At 43.3% G+C, this 23015-nt stretch overlaps 1 protein-coding gene across 5 annotated transcripts in view; it reads right to left on the reverse strand.

Annotated features, from left to right (window-relative positions):
• LOC149150943 (uncharacterized) overlaps positions 1-21064 on the reverse strand; it is a 305135-nt gene extending 284071 nt beyond the window's left edge. For 2 of the 5 annotated variants that reach the window (XR_016262992.1, XM_089441069.1), the window contains exon 1: positions 20471-21064. Coding sequence is in view for 4 of the 5 variants with exons in the window: in XM_089441069.1 (XP_089297195.1) it covers positions 20471-20696 (226 nt within the window). In the remaining variant the exon portion in view is untranslated. The remainder of the gene's footprint in view (positions 1-20470) is intronic. The other 3 variants (XM_089441068.1, XM_089441071.1, XM_089441070.1) reach the window with 2 other exon arrangements.
• Positions 21065-23015: the final 1951 nt, after the last annotated feature.

Below are 23015 nucleotides of genomic sequence, written 5' to 3' on the forward strand. Positions count from 1 at the left end.
GAGCATCGGCCACCACATTGTGCTTTCCCCACACATACTCTATATTGAAGTCATAGGCCTGCACCTTGCTGACCCATCTCTGTTGCCTGTCGTTGAGGCCCTATTGCCCCATGAAGTGACGAGGACTATTATGATCAGTCTTCACACAAAACCTGTTGCCTACCAAGTACTGTCGGAATTTGTCCAATGCATGCATGATGGCCAGAATCTCTTTGTCATACATGGAATATAACCGCTCATGTGGTAGGAGCTTCCGACTCTCGAAAGCAATGGGATGCTCGTGCTGTGATAAAACTGCTCCAACTCCCTCCCCAGATGCATCACACTCCATGGTGACGGGCTGGGAAAAATCTGGAAGTGCTAAGACCGGGCAACTACTCATCACCTCCTTAAGGCGATCAAAGGCTACATGTGCTCCATCAATCCATGCAAAAGCCCCTCTCTTGGTCAAATTTGTCAAGGGTGCTGCCAGCTGTGAAAACCCCTTGACAAACTTCCGTTAGTAGGTGCAGATACCCAAGAAACCCCACAGTGTTGTCACATCCTGGGGCACTGGTCAGTCGTGGATAGCCCGTATTTTCTCCTCATGGACCTTCACTCCATCAGCACCGATGATATGCCCTAAATAGAGCATCTATGTCAAGCCAAACTCGCACTTGGATAGTTTGGCATAAAATTGTTGCTCCTCCAGAATACGTAGCACCTCCTCCAAGTGCTGGAGATGCTCCTCCCACGTCCTACTATAAATCAAAATATCATCGAAGAAAACCAGCACAAACCTCCTCAACTGTCTCCAGAAGACATGGTTCATGCACGACTGGAAGGTAGCCGGAGCGTTGGTTAGCCCAAATGGCATGACCAAGAACTCGAAGTGCCCATAATGGCACTGGAAAGCTGTCTTGGGGATGTCCTGATCCCTCACCCTGATCTGGTGGTACCCCGAATGCAGATCGATCTTAGAGAAGTACTTGGCTCCTCTAAGCTCATCCATCAACTCATCTATGCGGGGGATGGGGTACCTGTTCTTCAGTGTCTTCCGGTTGAGGGCCCAGTAGTCAATGCACATGCGTAAGGTCCCATCCTTCTTCTTCACCAATACTACTGAAGAAGCGAAGGGACTGGAACTTGGCCTGATATGGCCCAATGCCAACAGCTCCTGAATGGCCCTCTCAATCTCATCCTTATAGGCCTTAGGATGCCTATAAGGGGTAGTGATCACTGCCTGCACACCCGACTCCAACTCAATAGTGTGCTTGAATCCCCTGTCTGGCGGTTGCCCTGGTGGAATATCCCCAAACACCACTGCGTATCTGTCCAACAAGGCCTGTATGTCTAGTGGTGGTGGCTGGGCTTGTCCCCCAACCTCCGAAATCCTCAGCTCCACTGCCCATGCGATGTCCCCATGTCGCAGATCTGCCTCCATCCTGTGGGTTGAGACTGTCTGGGGTGGATAGGAATGCATGCCTCTGAGAACTATTGATTTTCCATCCAGCCCGGTGAACTCCATCTCTAGTTTCTTCCAATCAATAGTGACTCGCCCAAGGGAGTACAGCCACTGGACACCCATCACCATGTTGGTGTCTGGCACATCGACCACAAAGAAGTGGTCCGTCATCGAGTAGTTCCCCATAACTACTGTCAAAGCAAGCACATACCGAGTGCACTGCATGGTACGGTCACCTGGTACTAGGACTGAAAAGCCCTCAAACTCAATCGTGGTGAGGCCCCTCCTCTGAACCAACTGGGCATCTATGAAGTTGTGGGTAGCCCCACTGTCAACTAGGACTGACACCCGTTGTCCCTGTATGGTGCCTCTGATCCTCAATGTCAAGAATTTGGGGACCCCGCATAAAGAAGCAAGGACTCCCCCAGATGGGGCAAAGGATGCCCCTCCCTGTGGAGGTGGTGGTGGTGGCCCCCTATCTGTCGAACTCTCACCATCTCCCACACCACACTCCTGCTCCAACTCGTCCTCCTGGTCACTGTCTGAAAAGACCTCAATATAATGTGCTTTGCCAGCAGTGCACCGATGGCTTAGTGCCTAGGGCTCCCTGCAAGTGAAGCACAACTTCCTCCTCCTGAGGTCCTTCTGTGTCTCATCATCTAGCTGCCCCCGCCCCTGGGTGGTTCTCTGAGGTGGAGGTCTAGTGTCATGCCCCTTTTGTGGAAAAGGGGTCCGTGCAGGGAAAGGCGCTCTAGTCTTGGGGATGGCCCCCTGTAGATCTCTAGTGCACAAAACTGCCTCCTGCAACGTGGAGGGTCTGCGTGACTTCACCAGTCCACGCAGGGGCTCAAGTAAGCCCTCAATGAAGGTGTATACCCTCCGAGCCTCTAATAGATCCAGAACCATCACTGACACTCGCAGAAACTCTGAAATATACTGCTCTGGGTTGCCTGTCTGGCGCAGTTGGGTCAACTCCCTGAAATGGGCCTCCGGATCCCTCTGGTCAAAACGTTCCACCACCCTCCTGGTGAAATCCTCATAAGAAGCCACATTGGCATGCCCCAGGGTGGCCAAGCCATGAAACCACCAGTCATGGGCTTCCCCCTCCATGTGCAGCGTGGCCATCTTGATGGCTTCCTGTTTTGTCATCCGATTGAGCTGGAAGTAGGTGTCGATATTCTCAACCCAAGCCCTAGTAGTGCACTTGGTAGTGCCATCGAATGTAGGGAAGTACATCCTCCCTATGGTCCTCTGCAGCTCATAGCTCTATGTACCCTGTCCTCCATAGCCCTTGCTCTTCTCATTTTGCTTGAGCTTGCAGAAATCTCTGAAAGAGAGTGCTTCCCTAAAGTCTGCATCCATAGATTTCCACTCTCTGAAATGATCTCCCATTTGTGTGGGGTCTTCACCCCTTGCTGGTTCGATCTGTGCCACAGGTACGAAAGAGGGCAGTGTGGCTCGAGTTGGCCCACTAGCTGATGGGTGTTGTGCTGCTGGTGAGGGGTGATCGAATGGCTGGGAGGCTCCAGAAGTTTCCCCAAATAGAAACCCTCTAGGAGTGGTTCTCTCTCTGTTCTGCATCTTTATCTCCTCCAACATCTCTTTCTGGCCCTTGGCTAAGTCATTCAAAGCCTTCAGGAGGCTGTCGAAAGCCATCTCTTCCCTGCTCTTGGGTTCCACCATGTCCTCCTCTTCTACCACTGCTTTCTCCTATCCTCCATGTCCGGAGTAATCTCCAACTCCCTTTCTCTGCTCCGATATCTCTTCCTTTTGTACGTGATATTCTGCTGGTCCCCTTCTCTCATAGGAGAAAATCCCCAAAGTTGAGCCCAGACCTAGCCTCTGATACCACTATAATGTTCCTAAGTAGGAATACAAGTGATATACAAGCATACAATTAGTTCAGCAAACAAAAAACGAAATAGACACTTAGCACCCATGGAAATGCTGGAAATAAGGAACTGTTGAGCCATTTTATTACTTCTTCAAGAGCCAATTACAATAGTAAATAGAATGGTGCACTTGGGCTTGTCTCAATGGACAAGCATGACCAAACCCAGGTGAGCATTAGCTGAACTGAAGGCTGCTACAACTGTTGCACCAAACTGCACTGCGCTGCCCAGAAAACTACTCTTTCTACTGACTTCGAAGGGCTGGAATCACTACTTCTCGTTCTCAGAAAATTATGAGATTTGAGCTCCTAACTCCTTGGCCTAAACCCAGCAAAACCCACAAAGAAATTTGGTTGGTTCAGACTTTTGAAATTCGAACCCCAAGCAGCCCAACTTCAACTGCAACTGCAAAACTCGTCCTGTTAGATTCTAACTGTCAAACCTCCTGGAAAGTGTCCAAAAGTGTTGGGTTGATCCCTCCTATAGATCTCCTAACTTCCCGAATGAGTTTCCGGGTTGTAGCTCTTGCCCTCAAGACCCACGAAATTGCTGGATTGGCCCTCTACGCTGTCTCCCAGGCCTGGAATTCGAACTGCTAGGTTGTTGGCTTCTTTGGCTCCAAAACTCTCACTGAATGTTGGCCTAATGTTGTCCTTCAGATTCCTTGGCTCCTCCGGCAAGTGGCTGATCCACTGTGGCTCAATCTCCCTCTGTGTGTTCTCCCTGTGGCCCAGAAATACGCATTTCCTGAGTGTAGCTGAGTGATGGTGTTGTAGAAACTCCCTAGATCTCCTGAAAACGCTGGTGGAACTGCCTTCCTAGGGCGGGCACTCGAAATCCCCCAAAGGTAAGGTTGAATCTCCCACTTGAGAGATTTGTGGCTGAACAGCCAGTTGACTCGGCTAAGCAGCTGAGCAAACAGTCAAGTAAATTTGATTTGCAAGGTGAATGAATGATCCAAATGAGAGCCTCCTCCTTTTGTCTTCGTGGGCCTTCCTTGCCTCATGTGGGCCCCTCCAATCAGCATTTCAAATTCCTTCCAAGCCATTCGAATGGCCTAGTTTGAATTCCAATGTGGGTGGCCCCCACCTTCCACTAGCAAACAAATTAAGCCGAAATTTCTCCTAAGTCCCTAAGTCAAAATTGCTGGGTCCTTTTCCTTAGCCAAAAATGTGCAAAAATGTGTAGAGATAACCTGTTACAAATGTGTTTGAGAAGGGACATGACATCTACTTTTTGCATATGAAATCCAATGAGATCGGAACCACTCTCAAACATCATGATTTGTTTCATGGTAATGTTAAAAATTTATGTAAAATGATGACTCCTTTACTTTAAGAATTTAAAATTACCATGAACTGCATATCAACACTAGAACCAAATTCTTGTTTCCAATCTTCAATAGCTCCCTCTATCACTTCTAAATTGGCAGGGAGCGAAAACTTTTTAGGGAGCGCACTCCCGGGGTTGCTCCCGCCCGAAGCACGCTTCGGGAGCGGGCTCAAGAGGGGGGGGCGCTCCCCTGCAACCCTGGCTCAATCAAACAATAGTAATTTTTTCTTAGGTGCTCAATCATCCTCCCTTGAATAAGCATGCACCCAATAATGCAAAAAATGTTACTCCTAGTAGGAAAAAGGAAGTATTCAACCAAATTGTAAACGATTACTATAAATGATCTATTAAGTCGAGATTAGGGGTGAAGGTGTGAAGACAATGAATAAACAACAATATGAGCACCCCAACACTTAAAATGAATAAGTATATTGAAATATATGACAATCTGGAAAATGTTATTCAATGAGAGGGGTTCAAATCCTTACTTTTATTTATGCAAAAATTAATTTCCAGCAAGCTGGAAATTGATTATTCCCTTGAAATAATGATGATTTATTGCTTAGAAGTGAAAAATATGACAAAGTTTATAAGTTTATACCTATTAGGCTCAAACCCTTGAAGGAGGGCTTCACTTACCCCTCAAATCTACTTCTGTAAATTGATTTGCAGACCTATAAAATCCTTGGACAGCCACTATAATTTGCTTCAGATTAGTGTTTCCAACACAATACAAGCAAGCTATGTCTTTCTTGGGCCAAATAGATAAGATACAAGCACAACCCAAGTGATAAAACTAACTGAAAAATAGAAATTAAACTCGAGCTACTGAAATATTTTTGTCTTTTTATATTTTCTAAGTTTTTTTTGTATATTTATACAAAGCAGAATTTAATTAGCAAATAATTGAAATAGGTGGAGATGCAATGAGGCTTACCTTAGCCTTGCAAATTAGCTCTTCCAGTGTCAGAATGCGATCACAATCCCTTCTAAATTAATCTTGTATTTTCAGACTAAGATGTGAGATTAGAGTCGAAAAGACTAGTCGACCTCACTCTAATCTAAGATGATGTACTCATGCCCAAATTCAAGTAGGAGCGATTTCCTCTTGACGTACCTCAAGCCAATGGATCAAGTATGGAATTAGGAGAGATCTTTTCCTTGCAGGAGAAACCCACAATAAGGGCTAGTCCAACAATAAAATTTTCATAACTCTAAACCAACAAAGAGAAAGTGAGGTCTGGCATCCTAACCTTCCTCTTCCACATGACTATGTAGCCCCTCAATGGATTGATCCACTAACTTTGTGTAATTTGGAGGAATATACAAGTATCTTATGAAGCGTAATATCTTACATGGCTAAGAAAAAGAAGAACAAAAGAATCAATTCACAAGACAAGTTGTTTGCACCAAAACGTTTCTTATTATGGCATGATTATCTCACAATTCTCAACACACAAATAGGATGAGGGACTAACCTATCATTTTGTTTCTAACAGTTTTTTTTTTCTAATTAGACTTGTCATCCACAACCCAGAGACTAAGTCTTTGCAATGAAAAATATTTTTTACAGAGAAACTCCCACAAAAAGGGGTTGATTTGCTACAATAGGCCAAACAGCTAGCTTTAGGAGGCTCAACCTTACTTGAAGGAGGCTCAATGTGCTTGAATTTGACTTGAGAAGAGGTTCTTTGCTTGAAGGAAGGCTTTCTTTGATAACCAACGGCTGGATTTTGTCCACTTGAGGTCCAAAATTTCTTTGGAGTGCCTTTTACGCTATTAACATCTTGCTTTTGAGGCCCAACGATTGCCTTGATGAAGTTGACTTGGTCCTTTGACTGAACTTGAGATGGCTTTCCCTCCTTTTTGCTTGGATGATTGACTTTATTGAGTTAGTTGACCTTTTTCTTCATTGCATTGGCCCAACAGTCATATGTGACCCTACAAATAGCCTCATTTAATCCAAACGTGTGGACCTACCCCATGAATTAATGTGCCACAAGAGTAGATCTCCAACACATTGCTTGATTTTCCAATTTGGCACATGCGTTTGCTTGGAAAGAATTTATAGATGACATTTGATATATCATATACTTCATTTGACAAAGGATTGAACCCAACATGTCCAAAAAGAGCCCATATGTGCCACAAATGGACAATGGCCACCTTTGACTGAGCATATTGTTAGTTTTTGTAGCATCGGAGGTGTTCTAGTCTCGAAACTTTGTGGAGAGGCTAAAACACAAGAGTTCTCCATAACCCAGAAATTGTTTCTCAAAATTCCACCTAGAAGTGTCTCAATTAGATTATTAAGTTTATTTTTAAATATTTCTTAAGTCTAAACCTAGGAAAAGTGGTTAATTAATTAGTATTAATTGAGATAAGGTGTGAATCATCTAGAAACTCACATGAATCGATTCTAATATGATCTTAGCCCTTGAATAAGTTTTAATCTTGGTCGTTGGAGGTCCAACAGAAGATTATAAAAAGAAGTCGATGGGTAGATGGAGAACACACATAGAGATTGATTTCCTTGGAGAGTTCAATTTTCTAGAAAGCAACAGCAATTGTCGAAATAGTTTGAGCCAAAGAATGAAGCAAAGAGAGAGAAGGGCAAGGACAATGATCCGAAGGCAGATTTCCAGATCCGGAGAGGTAGCAGCAAGAGGCCGAGTTATTCCCAGTGAGGCAATGCAGAGGACTGCACATGCAACTTCAAAGGGCAATTCGATTTGGTTGTGCCAAAACCCACCTTAAATTATGCGGCCTTCCTTTCTTTGCAAGGTAAGTGACCTCGCTGTTTGAGGAGGCACCTACAGCTCCATGTATAGGGTTGTTTGACCCCCAAAACAACACTCACAGGCCTGCGGCTTAAGATCCCTTACTCGGCCTATCTCAGGGAGGATTCTCCTTGGTTTTCTAGCCCAGAACAACCTTCTATGAGGGCAGCCTTCACACAGACCTTGCTGCCTCTTCAAACAGTCCTCAAGGAGCAAATCCGAGCTCCTTTCCTTTGCGGCCAACAGCAAGGTAACTTCGCTATGCCATCAGTCACAAAGGTGACCTTATCGTCCCCTCTCCTTTGCTGAAGTAGTCTCGGTATTGCGGCCTTCTAGCCCAGCTCCTCAGCCCTCCTAACAGTAGCTCTGTCACCCTAAAAATGACCCTGAAACAGTCCTTTAACACGTTGTTCCTGCCTCCATATGTTGTGGCTAGGGCATGTCATAACCCTCCTTGACTGTGGCTAGGTAGCTGCGTCTAGGGCTGGTTATAACCCTCCTTCTTGACTGCATCCTCTAGGTTACTAGGGTTGTGTTAGGACTGCGTCTAGGGCTTGTTTAGGACAGCGTCTAGGGCTTGTTTAGGACAGTGTTTATGACTTGTTTAGGACCTCCTCCATAGTTGCGTTAAACTTCTTCCGTGAGCTCCTTTAGGTCAACGTAGATCCCTTTCCCTTCCATAGCTTCATTGGCCTGTCTTCTTTGCTACCGCTAGGGCAGCCTCCTTTCCTCCAACGTCTAGGGCTACTTCCTCCTAGATTTCTCTCACACTAAAACCTAAGACAAGTGGGGAGAAATCAAGAGAGAAGTGTGTATGAAATGACTCTCGAGTCATCTCCTTTTATACTAAAACGTTGAGCACATGTGTGGGTTATTTGGTTGCTAGCCGACCTTGACGAATTGTCTTATAACACAATAAATTCATAACTCCATGAATACTTATCGGAATCGGATGATCTTTAGATCAATCCTACACCTCTCGATGAGAGGAATCCAAGAAAAATATCAGCTGCCATAAATAAGATGACCCACATGGAGTTTGGACCTAGTTGCCAATTTTAACAATTTGTCCCTAGTAGAAAAGAAGCTTGGTTAAAGAAAGTGTATATCTCCCTAGTTAAGAGGGAGGGCATATTGTGACAGTTATAGTAAGGACCTTGAAGAAAGAATAAGATCGAAGAAAGGCTAAAGCCGTACAGATGGTTATTCGTAATTGATAAAGTTGTGAACAAGAATTAGATGTTTTGGAAAGTGTTGAGGCTGAGTTTGGTGTTGCTAAAAAGATTGAAGAAGGAAGCTTTCATCAAGATGTGTTTGGATATTGTGATGACCTAAGTAGTGTCAGAATAGTTGAAGACCCCGGAGTTTCGTGCTAGCATACAAGAACATATGCTTTGGAAGTTTGATACTGGTTGGTGTTGCAAAGCTACTAGATCTTCAAATGGTTGAACAGGTAGCTGAGGTGGGGGTCTCTCCCTAAGAATTTTTGAATATTTGACAAGCATGCTTGGATTGATGATTGAGAGGGAGAGATGAAGTACCATAAAACTGCCTATATGATGGTACTTGGACATCTTGGCTGGTTGTTGATGGCGTCTGGATCCTAGTAAGGGAGGGTATCATTGGTCTTGTGGAGCTCCAACCTTGGAAATGATACCTAGATCCTTGACGGTTGGTGTTAGGGTTGAAGCTTAATGGTACCTGTTACCCACCACCTATAGGTGACACCCATAGGAGAAAATTTTCTCCTAGATTGTCTTTAGTCGGTAGCCAGCAGCCCCTTGTAGCCACCAGATAACTCGATGTGCCACATCTCTGCCACCTGAGCCAGCCATTATGCTCCCTTGCCCATCTGTTATGATCATATGTTTGAAGGTGGGCCTTCCAACCCCGAAGGTATGGCTTTCATTATGTAGTTGGGTAATTTTGCTTCCTTATCATGGACACTTCTAGGCATGGATTAGTGGAGGAATTCGGCGAAAAGAATAGGATTGGTTTGTACTCTTGTCCCTTTGTCCAACTTGGTGGTTAACCTTGTATCCAAGTCCCGTGGGATCTCCTTTATTGGCTACTAACTTTAGAAGTGGCACTACATGGGAAATCCCAATTTTGGTTGCGTGCTCCCACTTCCCGACACCATATACATCACTCCCCTCCACTCATTATAACTCCTTTCCACATATTTCCCATTCGGGTCCACAAGGAGTTAGCCTCCCCCTCCCTTTGTCCACACTTTGGGTCGGGCTTGGAACAATGCCCTCGAGGTTGATGTAGCTAAAAGGAAAGTAAAAAGCATAATTTGGCCACTCTCAATAGACAATGTACCATAAAATGAAAAATATGGCCAGGACATACAAGTTTAGCACGTGGGAAAAAGCCAACATGAGCTCTACCCCTTATCATTATGGCCGTCACCCTAGTTCCTAAGGCCTCTATATGAGCCCCCTGCATCATGAAGGAACCCATGATTGTCCCAACCCTAGTGGATGAAGAACTACCCAACCTTAAAGGGGGTATTCACTACTATATCATTCACATCATACACTCATCTCCTAGAGCCCCAAGCAACTATAAAAGAAAAATCAATAAAAAGGCAAAAGGCATATGAAGAAGGGTGGAAAAACAAAGGTCAAGGTAACTCATGTACCAACGAGCTATTCACCAATGTATGTGTTGCACAAGATGGATAAGAATATTTTCTGAACTAGCTACAGCAAGGAGAGGCAGTCTAGCGTGGGTGAAAGAGGGTTGTTTTAGGGCATGTTTCAAGGTGACCAAGGGATGGAAGGTAGGCTGAATACCTTGCTGGAGGGCTGAGGAAATACAGGTTTGTTTGAGGGCTGTTTTGGAGGTCATATGGTGGTTGGGAACTTTGTTTTAGCAGGTCGTGGGAGCTAGGAGTTACCTGTGGTAGGCCATAGGCCCTAACCCCACAGAAAGGCAATTGCGTGGACTATTTTAGGGTTGGTTTTACCCCTAATCAATAGCGTGGAGGTAGAGCATTCAAGCAAGGGAAAACCGCAATTTTTGAGGGTTGATTTGATGACTGGTTATGGGTTGTTACAACATTGTTTGGTGCCCTAACCAGTCACTGTGGTGATAGCAGCAAAAGTAGGGACAAAATAGCAATGTTGAAGTGTGTTGGGTCACAGTTTGGTGACTAGATTTGGCTCAAATTGACAAGCAACTTGTTGGAGCCAATTCTATGACATTCCGAGGTGAGGAAAAGTCATATTAGGTGCAGATAAGGCAGTGACGAGATTGGGTGTCATGGAGCTAGTTGGAGGGCAATGTGTTGGCTACCTAAAGTAGCCTTAGACGAGCTATCTTGAACTACGAAGAGCAGCTTAAGGTTGGGTGAAGGACGATGCCGAAGTGCAACACCTTGATGGACTAAAGTTGTTGCTAGTGTTGCAGATTGGAGCTCGGGAATTAGGCCTACCCAGAGAACACTTGATGAGCCTGTGTTCATTGTAGCAGACGTGACTTGCAGCAGTGATAGGAGGCAACCCTCTTGGAGTCTCGATGTGTAGATGCCTTGATGGACTAAGGTACTACTAGTGAGCAGTACGGAAGCGAAGGACCGGCAAGACAAGATACGACATCAAAGTTGCGCAACGAAGATTGTCATTGTATCTTGTATACCATAGACTGTTGTATTATTTAGATTTGGTCTAATATAACAAAGATTGGGATTGTACATATTGTACAATTTTGTTTAAAACTGTATATATTGTGCATATGTGATTTACTGATTTATATTTCCGCTGTAAAAAGTAGTTCATGTTTGAGATTCTTGGTTTGGTAGCGTCAGTGATTTTAAGACTAACCTAGACCCAAGGTCGTGGAAATTCAACATGGTATTACAGCATGTCTGAGCTACTTTGGAAGTAAGTAAATCAGAGTTGTGCACAGCGAATTATAGCGTGAGAGGGAGTTGGTCACATTGTGAATGAAGGGTTCACTACAATGTCGAAGTTGCAAGCAGGTATCCGTTATGAGGACAGGTTGGAGGGGTTGTCCAACTACAGTCCATGGAAGGAAAGGATCAAGTTGATCTTGCAGGTCAACGGGATTTGGGCTTTTGCCGAGAAAGAGATCAAGAAGCCAACCGACCCTAAGGATCTGGAAATATGGGAAGATTTGGATGCAAGGGAGAGACTGATCATTCTAGATGGTGTGAGGGATGCCCTGATACCTCTTGTCCGGGAAGAACACTGCTCATGAGATGTGGGTGTCTCTTCAGGATTTGTTTCAGAATAAGAACGAGAACCGGGTATTGGTATTGGAGGATAAGTTGAAGTCCACCAAGATGTTAAAGGGTGAAAGCGTGACCTCGTATCTGACAAGATTGTCTCAGGTCAAGGATGAGGTTGTTGCCATCAGTGTGACTGTTTTAGATGGAGATATGGTAAGGATTGCCTTGAAAGGGTTCACCGAGGAATGGACACCCTTCATCAAAGGAATCATTGTTAGGGAGAAGCTGCCAGACTAGGACAGGCCATGGGATGACTTCATTCAGAAAGAGTTGCGAGACGAGGATCTTCAGCTGAAGCAGAAAGCTTCAGATGATGACGTGGCACTTGCATCACGAACGAAGGGTAAGCAAAAGAAGGACTTGAGTAAAGTCAAGTGTTTCAACTGTGGCGATATGGGTCATTTTTCGTTAAGATGTCCAAAGGAGAAGAAGGGAGAGGATGAGAAAAGAAAAGGGTAGCAGGCCGCCCTTATTGCTAATAAAGCAAAGATGGATGAGCTCGCTAGAAGATTGGAAGACGAAGAGGAGGATTTTGCTATGATTTCTCATTTCTCGCAGAGTACTATCAAAGAGGATGGATGGTACGTGGACAGTGGTGCGACGAAGCATATGACAATGTCACGGGATATTTTTTACTCTAGCTGGATGGGACTCGAAGTTGCACATGGTGTTGGGCGACAAGAGTTAGTTGGAGATCCGAGGATTGGGTGTTGTGCCATTCAGAATGGAGACAAGACGTATGATGTGGGTCCAGGATGTACTGTTTGTACCAGGACTCAGATATAATGTGCTCTCCGTCTCGATGATGGAGAAGAAGGGGTTTGAGGTCTTGTTCCAGGATGGGAAGGCAAGACTCAGGCTCAAAGGCTCTAAGTCCGATGGGATTGTACTCGGAGTTAGAGAGCATGGTCTCTACAGGTTGACTGCCAAGCCTGAGGATCATGGAAAGAAACAAGTGGAGCAGGTACAGGTTCCAAAGAAGCAAGAGCAGGTGCAGATGCAGGCTTCAGAGGAGAAGGTATAGGTTCCCAAGAAGAAGGTACACTTTCCCGAGAAGGTCCAGGTTCTAGAGACTCAGAGGGAGTCTAGTTCAAGAGGGAGCTTACAGATTCAGAGGGAGACTTTGCAACCCAAGAAGAGCGCGTGGTCATTTGTCAGCAAGGGTGTGCTCCTACAACTGCCAAAAAGGAATCATGGAAAGAGTGGAAGACGTTACAGGATAAGAAGAAGAAGCAGGTTGCTTCTAGCAGTGACAGCGACACTTCTGAGAAGGGCATAGTTCACCATACAGGGATTGCTACGATTGTGAGTGCCAAGAGTTGGGCAAGTGTTGCGAGCAATGATGATGATGACAAGATACTTCCTAGTCTTGGAAGTACCTCCCTCGCTAAGAGGGAGTGTTGATTTGTGTAGCTTGGGAGGTACTCCAAGCCCTAGGTTTCAGGGTTTGGAGGACAAAGCGCCACAAGGGCAGCTTGTGGGCTTGGAACCCAAGTATGCCTTTTTGGCACCCATTGTGTTTTGGGGCAATACCATGATGGATTCATGGCATGCGATGGATGAGGATGATAGTGCTCGGAAAGACGATTCCAACACATCGAAAATCGTCCGAATCCGAGTTGTTGTTATAGAGATATGAATTTTTGAAGTTGACATAATTAATTTGGTTGTCAAATAGGCCGACTTAATAAGTGTCACTTCAAGTGGGACATTGAGCCATTATATGTGTATAAATACAAGGCGTATTGAGGTCATTTAGAGCATCCATCTTGTGCAACACATACATTGGTGAATAGCTCATTGGAGAAGAAGATGTTCTGAATTAGCCATAGCATGGAGAGGCAATCTAGCGTGGGTGAAAGAAGGTTGTTTTAGGGCATGCTTCAGAGTGACCAAGGACTGGAAGGTAGGTTGAATACCTTACTGGAGGGCTGAGGAAATACGGGTTTGTTTAAGGACAGTGTTGGAGGTCATATGGTGGCTGGGAACTTTGTTTTAGCAAGCCATGGGAGCTAGGAGTTACTTGTGGTAGGCCACAGGCCCTAACCCCATAGAAAGGCAATTGTGTGGACTGTTTTGGGGTTGTTTTTACCCCTAATCAACAGCGTGGAGGCAGAACATTCAAGCAAGGGCAAACCGCAGTTTTTGAGGGTTTATTTGATGACTGGTTATGGGTTGTTACCAATGTTTTTCAAACCGGAACCGGTGACCGGACTAGTCCACCTAATGAACCGGTTTACCGACCGGAACCGGTCTAACCGGGACTGGTTTGGTCTAAACGAATCGGTTTTAGAAAAATACATTAAATAATTAATTTTTAATGAAAAAAACTATTTTTAAGATTTAAAACCATGATTCCAAGCCAATAGAGACAAAATATGCAAAGTTTGCTCATTTATATACCATGTAAAGGTGAATATATCAAAATGGCACCGAGTGCAATACATATCATCGACAAAATAGCAAAATACATAAGCAATGAGGCTCTAAATGGCCTATAAAGTCCAAAAACAATGTTGCAAGCTATGAGGCCATTGGCCTACTACAAGTCTACAGTGTACACATGATCAATCATCAAGTTCATCACCACTACTAGCCACATGATCATCATCAGGAGCTACATAGACATCATTTGGTTCAAAGTCTAAGGATGCCTCAACCTGATCTGCAACCTCAGTAGCAATGCCACCAATAACAATAGAAGTGGACCTAATGGAAGCACGAGTTTGTCGACCTGCACGACTAGTGCCTTCCATTGGTTCTTTGCCTTTCCTTGATGCCGCTAACTATCCTAGTTCTTATGCCGCCACAAAATCTGCTTCATCCCCCGCTAAAGCCATGTCGACATCAAAATCAGCCTCAAACACAGGATCTTCAGTCTCCTCCACCCATTCTGATGTTGGATCAATATCGTCCAACACAATGGGATCTAGATCAATATCATCCAACTCCAAGATGACTACTCCAGCAAAAACTCAACACTCTCCAAGCTCCCAAGCAAACTCACAAACACTCATAAACACTCCAAATCAGATGTGTGAGACAAGTGAGAGGGAGAGGGGCCTCTTAAAGGCTTGGAGAGGGTGTTTCTGGAGGGAAAGCACCCTTAATTTCCCTCCAAAACCTCTAAACTACCTTGGAAAAGTTGCACTTTGGGTCCTCGGTGGGCATGGCAGGTAATTTCTATCCTAAACTAGCCAGTTAGGACCGATTAGGGCCAAATTCTCACCACAGCACCTCCTTAACCGGGCTTTTCAGCCGGTTCCAACCGGTGGCCCTGTTGACCGGCCGCTTAGACCGGTAACCGGTCAGCTAGGCCGGTTTTAAAAACTATGGAACTTGTTATAGCACTGTTTGGTGCCCTAACAGACACTGTGGTGACAGTAGCAAAAGCAGGGACAAAACAGCAGTGTTGAAGTGTGTTGGGTCACAGTTTGGTGACAAGATTTGGATCAGATTGACAAGCAACCAGTTGGAGCCATTAATATGACATTCCGAGGTGAGGAAAAGTCATATTAGGTGCAGATATAGCAATGACGAGATTGGGTGTCATAGAGCTAGTTGGAGGGCAGCGTGTTGGCTACCCAAAGTAGCCCTAGACGAGCTATCTTCAAGGACAAAGAGCAGTTGAAGGTTTGGTGAAGGACAATGCTGAAGTGCAACACCTTGATGGACTAAAGTTGTTGCTAGCGTGGCAGATTGGACTTTGGGAATTAGGCCTACCCAAAGAGCACTTGATGAGCCCGTGTTCATTGTAGCAGACGTGACTTGCAGCAGTGATAGGAGGCAGCCCTCTTGGAGTTTCCATGTGTAGATGCCTTGATGGACTAAGGCACTACTAGCGAGCAGTACAAAAGCGAAGGACCGGCAGGACAAGATATGACATCGACGTTGAGCAACGAAGATTGTCATTGTATCTTGTATACCATAGACTGTTGTATTATTCAGATTTGGTCTAATATAACGAAGATTAGGATTATACATATTGTACAATTTTGTTTAAAACTGTGTATATTGTGCATATGTGATTTACTGCTTTATATTTATGTTGTGCAAAGTAGTTTATGGTTGAGATTCTTGGTTTGGTAGCGTCAGTGATTTTAAGACTCTAACCTAGACCCAAGGTCGTAGAAATTTAACTCAAACTTCATCACAACCAATTATTGGGCAGGTCGAGCAGCACGCAGATGAGGAGAAAGCGAGGGAACAATAGGAGAGAGTAGAACGAGTGGAGCCCACTCAGCCAGTGACTCCCATCACAGGGAGAGGACGAGACAAGTGGGCAAATTAGTTGATTGGGAGGCTCGAGAGAGAGTTGGAGCCCCCAACTCCACATTCAGACAGAGTAACAGCCACAAATATATACGAGGTTCATGGCACTTATAACTGAGGTGATAGACTCACAGCGTTCTATAAGGAGGCAACTTCTCAGCAGGTATGGCGAGATGCCATGGTGGAGGAACATTCCTCCATCACGATGAACGATGTTTGGGTGATAGTGCCAAGACCAGTTGGCAAATCAGTTGTGGCATCACGTTGGGTATACAAGATCAAGCACGCAGTTGATGGGGGTGTGGAGAAGTGCAAGGCTAGATTTGTGGCCAAAGGGTTCTCTCAGGTTGAAGGGATTCACTATGATGAGATGTTCGCACCAGTGGTCCGATATTCGTCCAGTGGGACCATATTAGCGATTGCAGCGTAAATGAAGTGGAAGATCCACCAAATGGACGCAAAGACCACCTTCCTTAATGGAGTTGTTGAGGAAGAGATATATGTTGAGCAGCCTGAGGGGTTTGAGACTTTCAGCAGAGACACACATGTTTGTAAGCTGAAGAGAGCTCCTTATGGGCTCAAGCAAGCACCGAGCGCATGGTATGCCTGGATAGACAGCTACCTTCTTGGATTGGGCTTCACCAAGAGTGAAGTTGACCCTAACCTATATTATATTGTGGTTGGGGGCAGCCTCTCATTCTTGTGTCGTATGTTGATGATTTGATATTGATAGGGAATGAGAAGCTCATCAAAGACTGCAAAAGAGATCTCACAGAGGAGTTTGAGAGGAAGGATATAGGGTTGATGCATTATTTCCTTGGGCTGGAGGTATGGCAAGATGATGGGGAGATCTTCTTGAGATAGGGAAGGTACACGCACGAGATTCTCAAGAGGTTCCACAAGCAGGATTGCAGGCCCTTGACTATGCCTCTAGTAACAAACTAGAGGAAGTTGGATGCTACCAGAGGTGAGTGAGTAGATGCTACTCTTTATGGACGGCTCATAGGGTCGTTGATGTATCTGGTGAACATAGGACCATACATTTGCTTTGCAGTCAACCAGTTGAGCCAGTTCGTGGTTGAGCCAACCATAGTGCACTAGGTTGTTGCCAAGCACCTGTTGAAGTATCTCAAGGGCACATTAAATTATGGATTGTTGTACAAGAAGGTTGATGGTGTGAGGCTTCAAGGCTTCATAGATGTGGATTGGGCAAGGGGTTCAGTAGACAAGAAGAGCACTTTAGGTTGTACTTTCAGTGTTGGGCCAGCAGTTGTTTCCTAGTTTAGTAAGAAGCAAAGATCAGTGGCACTAAGCTCAGTTGAGGCCTAGTACATGGTTGCCAACCTGATAGCTTACAAGGCCATATGGTTGAGGAAGCTACTTGTTGGGTTGTTCAGTCAAAAGTTGGAGCCCACAATCATACACTATGATAATCAAAGCTGCATCAAGCTCTCTGAAAATCCAGTGTTTCATGACCGCTCCAAGTACACTGAGATCCAGTACCACCATATCAAAGATTGTGTTCATAGGGATAAAGTCAGTCTCCGATATGTGCCTACAAAGGAACAGACAGCTAATATTTTGACCAAGGCATTGGCAAGGGGCAGATTTTTCTACTTCAAAGATAAACTGGGTGTAGTACAGAACACCTTCTTCTCTAGGAAGGAGTGTTAAATGGAGTTAGAGGAGGAAGGGTTCAGCTAAATTTAGAGGTGCACTAAATTTGGCAGAGGGACCCATAGGTAGGCCTAAGGCGCAGTTTACACTTTGTCTCTTTATTTTGACTTAGGAAAATTTTAATTTTCCTATAATCAAAAAGTGAAACAATCTCAGCGATCCATGAAATTTAATCTCAGCCATTCATGGAGATGGTGGGAGAGGTCGACTTCAAAAGGAGGGAAACTTGGCTCATCATGCATCAGAATTGTATGTTCTCTCTTTAGCAACAGAGCATAGTGAATTCCAGCACTAGGGTTTCATCTACAGCTCAGACCAGCAAGAGAAAATAAGTCGCATAGCCATCAGAATCTTCAAATTCATGCTTCCAACAGCAGTGAGTGAGTGCTTGCACAGAGTAACTGTGCAAAAGGTTGTACAAAACTGTATGGAATTTGTACTGTGTAACAAAGGGAGGCCAAGTGGGCTAGATTAAGTCCAGTTGGGCGCAGAAAAATGTCGTTCGATTTCTGAGTGAAGGGAAGGATTTTCCCTCTTCTATGTAATTTTCTGAATTTGCTATTACTGAAGAAAAAATAAAGAGAACACACAGGTTGCAGGGTTTCACCAGTTGGGGTTTCTTGGGTAAATTTTTGGTGTATTCTTTTTTGTGTGCTTGTGTCTTCAAGAATTTATTTTTCCACTGCCATTGTTCTGTTAGAATACTCAGCATATTTAGTAAATGTGTTTGGAAGCTCACGTTTTAGTTCTTTCATCTCAGAATATTTATTAAATTAGTAGTTAGGTATTAAAAGCTAACAAACTTTAGGATTTTGAGGTTAACAATATCTCCAAATAGGTCCACCCTAAGCCCTCCAATTCTACGCAGGACAAAAGGACCTAGGAATGGAGTTTAAGCAGACTGGGCATGACCGACCATAATAGGCCTAGGACACCACAATACATAACATCACATCACCTACAAGGATTTGAGTTGCATTCTTTGGGCTTACAATGGTGCTACCAAATGAAAAAATGCATATAGGTACCCGTACTGAAATGAGAGGTAACAAGAACATCACATGACCAAGTGTAATGCTATTCCTATGATAAACAAGCATACCAAGCAATACATCATCGAAACCTCTAGCACATCATCATCCGTGTCATCAACAATCCATAGAGCAAAGTGGCCACCCTAACCATCCAAGCTTTTTGTGATGAATATCACAAGCGTAGTGAAAAATTTACTAGTATATGTGCCATGCAAAAGGAAGAGTAACAGATAGCAATGGAGCAGTAGACTTCAGCACTGAAGTAGGCTTCACACAAACAAAATGAAACCCTGCAGAAGGTGGAAGAAAAGGGTTGTGCAACCCTAGCTGTCCAACACAACAAATTGAAAGATCTCTTTGTCAGGCTGACAATACTGCAGAGGCACCAGAACCAAATGAAAGCCATACTACCCCCCCAACCCCAAACTCCCATGGCCCACACAACACCAGTACCAAGAGGTGAAGAGGAAGAAGAGGAACACAGCACCTCCCAGGCCAGTTCCTCCTACTCTAGTGGAGCCACCACAGTTCCACTGGCTAAAGCAAGAATGTTTAGTCTCTCTTTTGTTTAGAGCTATCTTTCTCATTGGAATATGTATTGATGAGTAATTACTAATTAGGCTTTTAGGACAGTTTGTTAAAGTTTATACAAGCAGAGATGTATTTTGAGAAAGCAGTTAAGTTCTTTTGATAAAGAGCTGTCACTGCCAGATGACCTTCATAGCTATCCTACCCACCGCTGGGGAAATTTTGTAATATAGGCTGCCCTGTAGCAGCCATGGCTTCTTTTCGAAATTAACATAACAACCCATTCCACTCAAAAAAAGACAGCGCTTCATTTGATTGTGAAGAAATAGCAGATGATCCAGAGATCTATGTACAGTTAGATGCCAGTTCTAAGGTTGTTTGCCCCAATCTATTTGCGGGAAATTAGGCACACAAAGTTTAGAAAGAGGGTAGAGTATGGCTTCATTTTGGTAAAAGGGTTCGCGACAATATGAGTTTCACTATGGGTGATCATGGAAACAAGTACAACAGGTTTGAGATTTCCAGCTTCCACAGTAAGACATGTTTGATAATAATGTTTCAGGTATTACTGTGGGAGAACTTGTTTTTATTATTGTTTCGAAGATGAACACAAGTGAGGTTCAAGGCGTCTATATAAGTACGTATCAAGCACCTATACCCGAAACATTGTTATCCAGTAAAATAGGTGTGAACTCGAGAAATTTAAAGGGCCAGTTCAGATGGAAGAGTGCTTGAATTGTCGCTCTTCTCATAAACGCATTTGCATGGGGTGTGGGCGTATACATACATGCCTACGTATAATACTCTAGGAGCATACGTTCATCCACAAACCTACTATGTTTGTGTATTCCATGAAACCACCTTAATCACTAGCCTTGCAATCTCCCGAAATTGCCTAACCAATCAACCTGCACCCCTTTATAGCTTGTGAGGGACATAGCGAATTCGCTTCTTAACGTGATAAGAGTCAATCCGGCAAAAGGTATGCTCTGCTTTGGGTTAGTTTTAGCCCTAGATTGCAATCCATGTGTGAATACAGGCACCCATCAATCCGTCTATATCGATATTGCGAATTTCTTTTCACTCATTTTGGATGCAAACTCATGACACCGGTATTTAAGTGCTAATTAAATGTGTAACAAATTGGATATGGAACAAAAACATTTAATGTACCGCTGCTGGACAATTTGTGTGGAAGCAGGGGAATTGAGCTTGATAGATGTTTACGGTGAATGAGAATGAATCAAACTTACCTTGAGAGGCAGCTGGTTTCGAGATGGTATTGAAAACATAATTTGAACTCAATATTCTGTTGCTGCTGACAACGGTCCATTCGCAGCGCAGAGCTGATAAATGAAGATACTTTGAAGGTAATAAACTATTGTACAAGTGAAGGAATTTACAGGCGCCTGTCTGCCAGTGCCTGTAGAAGGAGGTGGTGGCGAAATTATGTGGAAGTGTGTGGCGTTGGGCTTTCATCCCGCCTTTCTGTGCTTAAAAATGTGACCCACTCAGACACTTTCAGTTGTACCTCTGTTGAATTGTAGCATGCCTGCGTGAGAGCGTCACTTTACTTATCTCCCAAGTTCACCGGAAGTCTCACTTCCCTTTCTCGGCAAACTTGAACCTAAAGTGACACATTTGACCTTGGTTGATGCTGAAGCACAAAGTTGATATCCATATTGATAGGTTTAATGATTATAAATTACCCGTGGCTACAAGGATTGGACCGGATTTCATTGCAATTCCAATCCATTGTAATTTTAATAAAATACGAGTGTTTAGAGCAGGACTCTCTCGGTGTTCTCCAGCCTCCAGCCCAGTATGGGTGCTCTGCGCTTCAGCCGAGTTTCATGTCTCGTTGGAGTTATTTTATGTAAGCATTTTGATTGGATTAATTTACATATGAATAAAAGTGTTTCATGTCTTGTTGGAGTTATTTTATGTAAGCATTTTGGTTGGATTAATTTACATATGAATAAAAGTAAAAGTAAAATTTTGAGTTGTAATTTTTTTTAGTGTGAAAAGATATTTGATATTTTCAAGCAATTTAAATAAATATGGATATATGTTAGATTTATATAATAGTTGATTAGTTGTAAGATAATTATGTTTATTTGTTTAAGTTCCTACATTCTCTTATGTGTGGTTTAAATGTGTGTAAATAGTAGTATTCATAAACATTTATTATAATAGAAATTGATATTTTTATAAAATCTTTTACATTAGGAGGAGGATTAGATTTGATTGATCCATTTCAGAGTGTAATTTTCAATATATTGTGATTCTTCTACTAATATGAGTGTTATAAAAGTTGCACTTCCTATTTATATAATTGTTGATTGGTTGCAATGTAATAAAGTTTGTTTGCTACACTTTCCCTTCTCTCCTCTATTACTATTTAACTGTATGAATAATAGTAGTAAAAAAACATATATTTTGTAGCATTTTGGAATTATGTGAAGAATAAGAGTGGAGACACCTATCTCATGGCACCATGTGTTAAAGTTACCTAGGATCACTGTCTTCCACATTGGCTTGGGGCTAGCATGCAAGAGAATACCCTAAAGTGGCTTGGGAAATAAATTAACGTTATGAGATATAAAGTAATGAGATAAAGTGCACTTTAAGTGAAGTCAATGAAAGATTAAAACATAATTGTTGGATCATGCAGGGCTAAGATCAAATCTCAACCATTGATCTTAGAGGCTACCTAGAAGGTCAAGAAACATATCCATTTGGATCACGAGGAGGGTTTATTCATTCATTTGTGTGAGGTACAAGAGAAGTTGAGGAGGAGGGCTCGAATCCCAACAAGGGCACAAATTTCTAGAGAGGAAGAACAACTTGAATTCCAAGGAAAAGGGGCATGAAATTTTAGGTTGATAGGGCACAAATTTTCAAGTGATTTCTTCAATAGTTAACAGCAAACTACATCCTAAATTTTGAGGGTATATTCCAACATTTGTTACTATGTTCATCCAATAGCCTTAGTGCAAGTTTCAAGGCGGTTGGAGGCACGAAATTCGAGGCAAGTTGGGGCACAAAATTTGAGGGAATTGTGCATCATTTAATGCTATATGTTTCTATAGTAATTGACACAAAGTTTTTAGCAAAGTGGGTATAGAAATCAAGACAACAAAGGCACATATTCAAGGAGGAAGTCTGGCACAAATTTCAAGGAAATTTGGGCACGATTTCCAAGAAATAAGTCTGCATTTATTGCTATAAATTTCTTTGAAGAAATAATAAAACCCTTCTCTCTCTCAGTGGTTTCCCTTTGGGGTTTTTCCAGGGACAATTTGTCCAAAAATCTCTGAGTTCTATTGATGAGTTTGTTGGTTGTAGGTTGTTGATTTCAAGTTCAGATTTGTCTCTTGTGTTGTTGTTCATAAAAATCACACCTTTATTTGTTGAGTTAAACGCAATTTTCTGAGTAATTTTTATTGGCACAGTTACCTGAGTGTTTGAAATAATTTATACAACAGATTTTTGAACTGTAGTTTGATTTCTAAGCGTGTTTTCTAACATGATTCAGAGTTTGGTTACTCAGATTGAATCAATAGTGGGACAACAATTAGAACTCAATTTCGTTCATCAAGGAGGAATATTTCTTGAATTTTCCATAGCTATTAGTTTGAGGTTTGAGGACAGATTAGAGGGGGCAAGTAATTTATGTCCATGGAAAGCAAAGATCAATCTTATTCTAGAGGAAAATTGTTATGAAACCAGCTCAAGAAAAGATAGAAAAGATAGATCAACGCCTTAGAATTCAGCCTCTTCGAGGGGGAAACCTCC

Source organism: Pinus tabuliformis, chromosome 9, assembly GCF_031772625.1.
Source record: "Pinus tabuliformis cultivar Carrire ecotype Pingquan chromosome 9, CPIR1, whole genome shotgun sequence".
NCBI lineage: Eukaryota > Viridiplantae > Streptophyta > Pinopsida > Pinales > Pinaceae > Pinus > Pinus tabuliformis.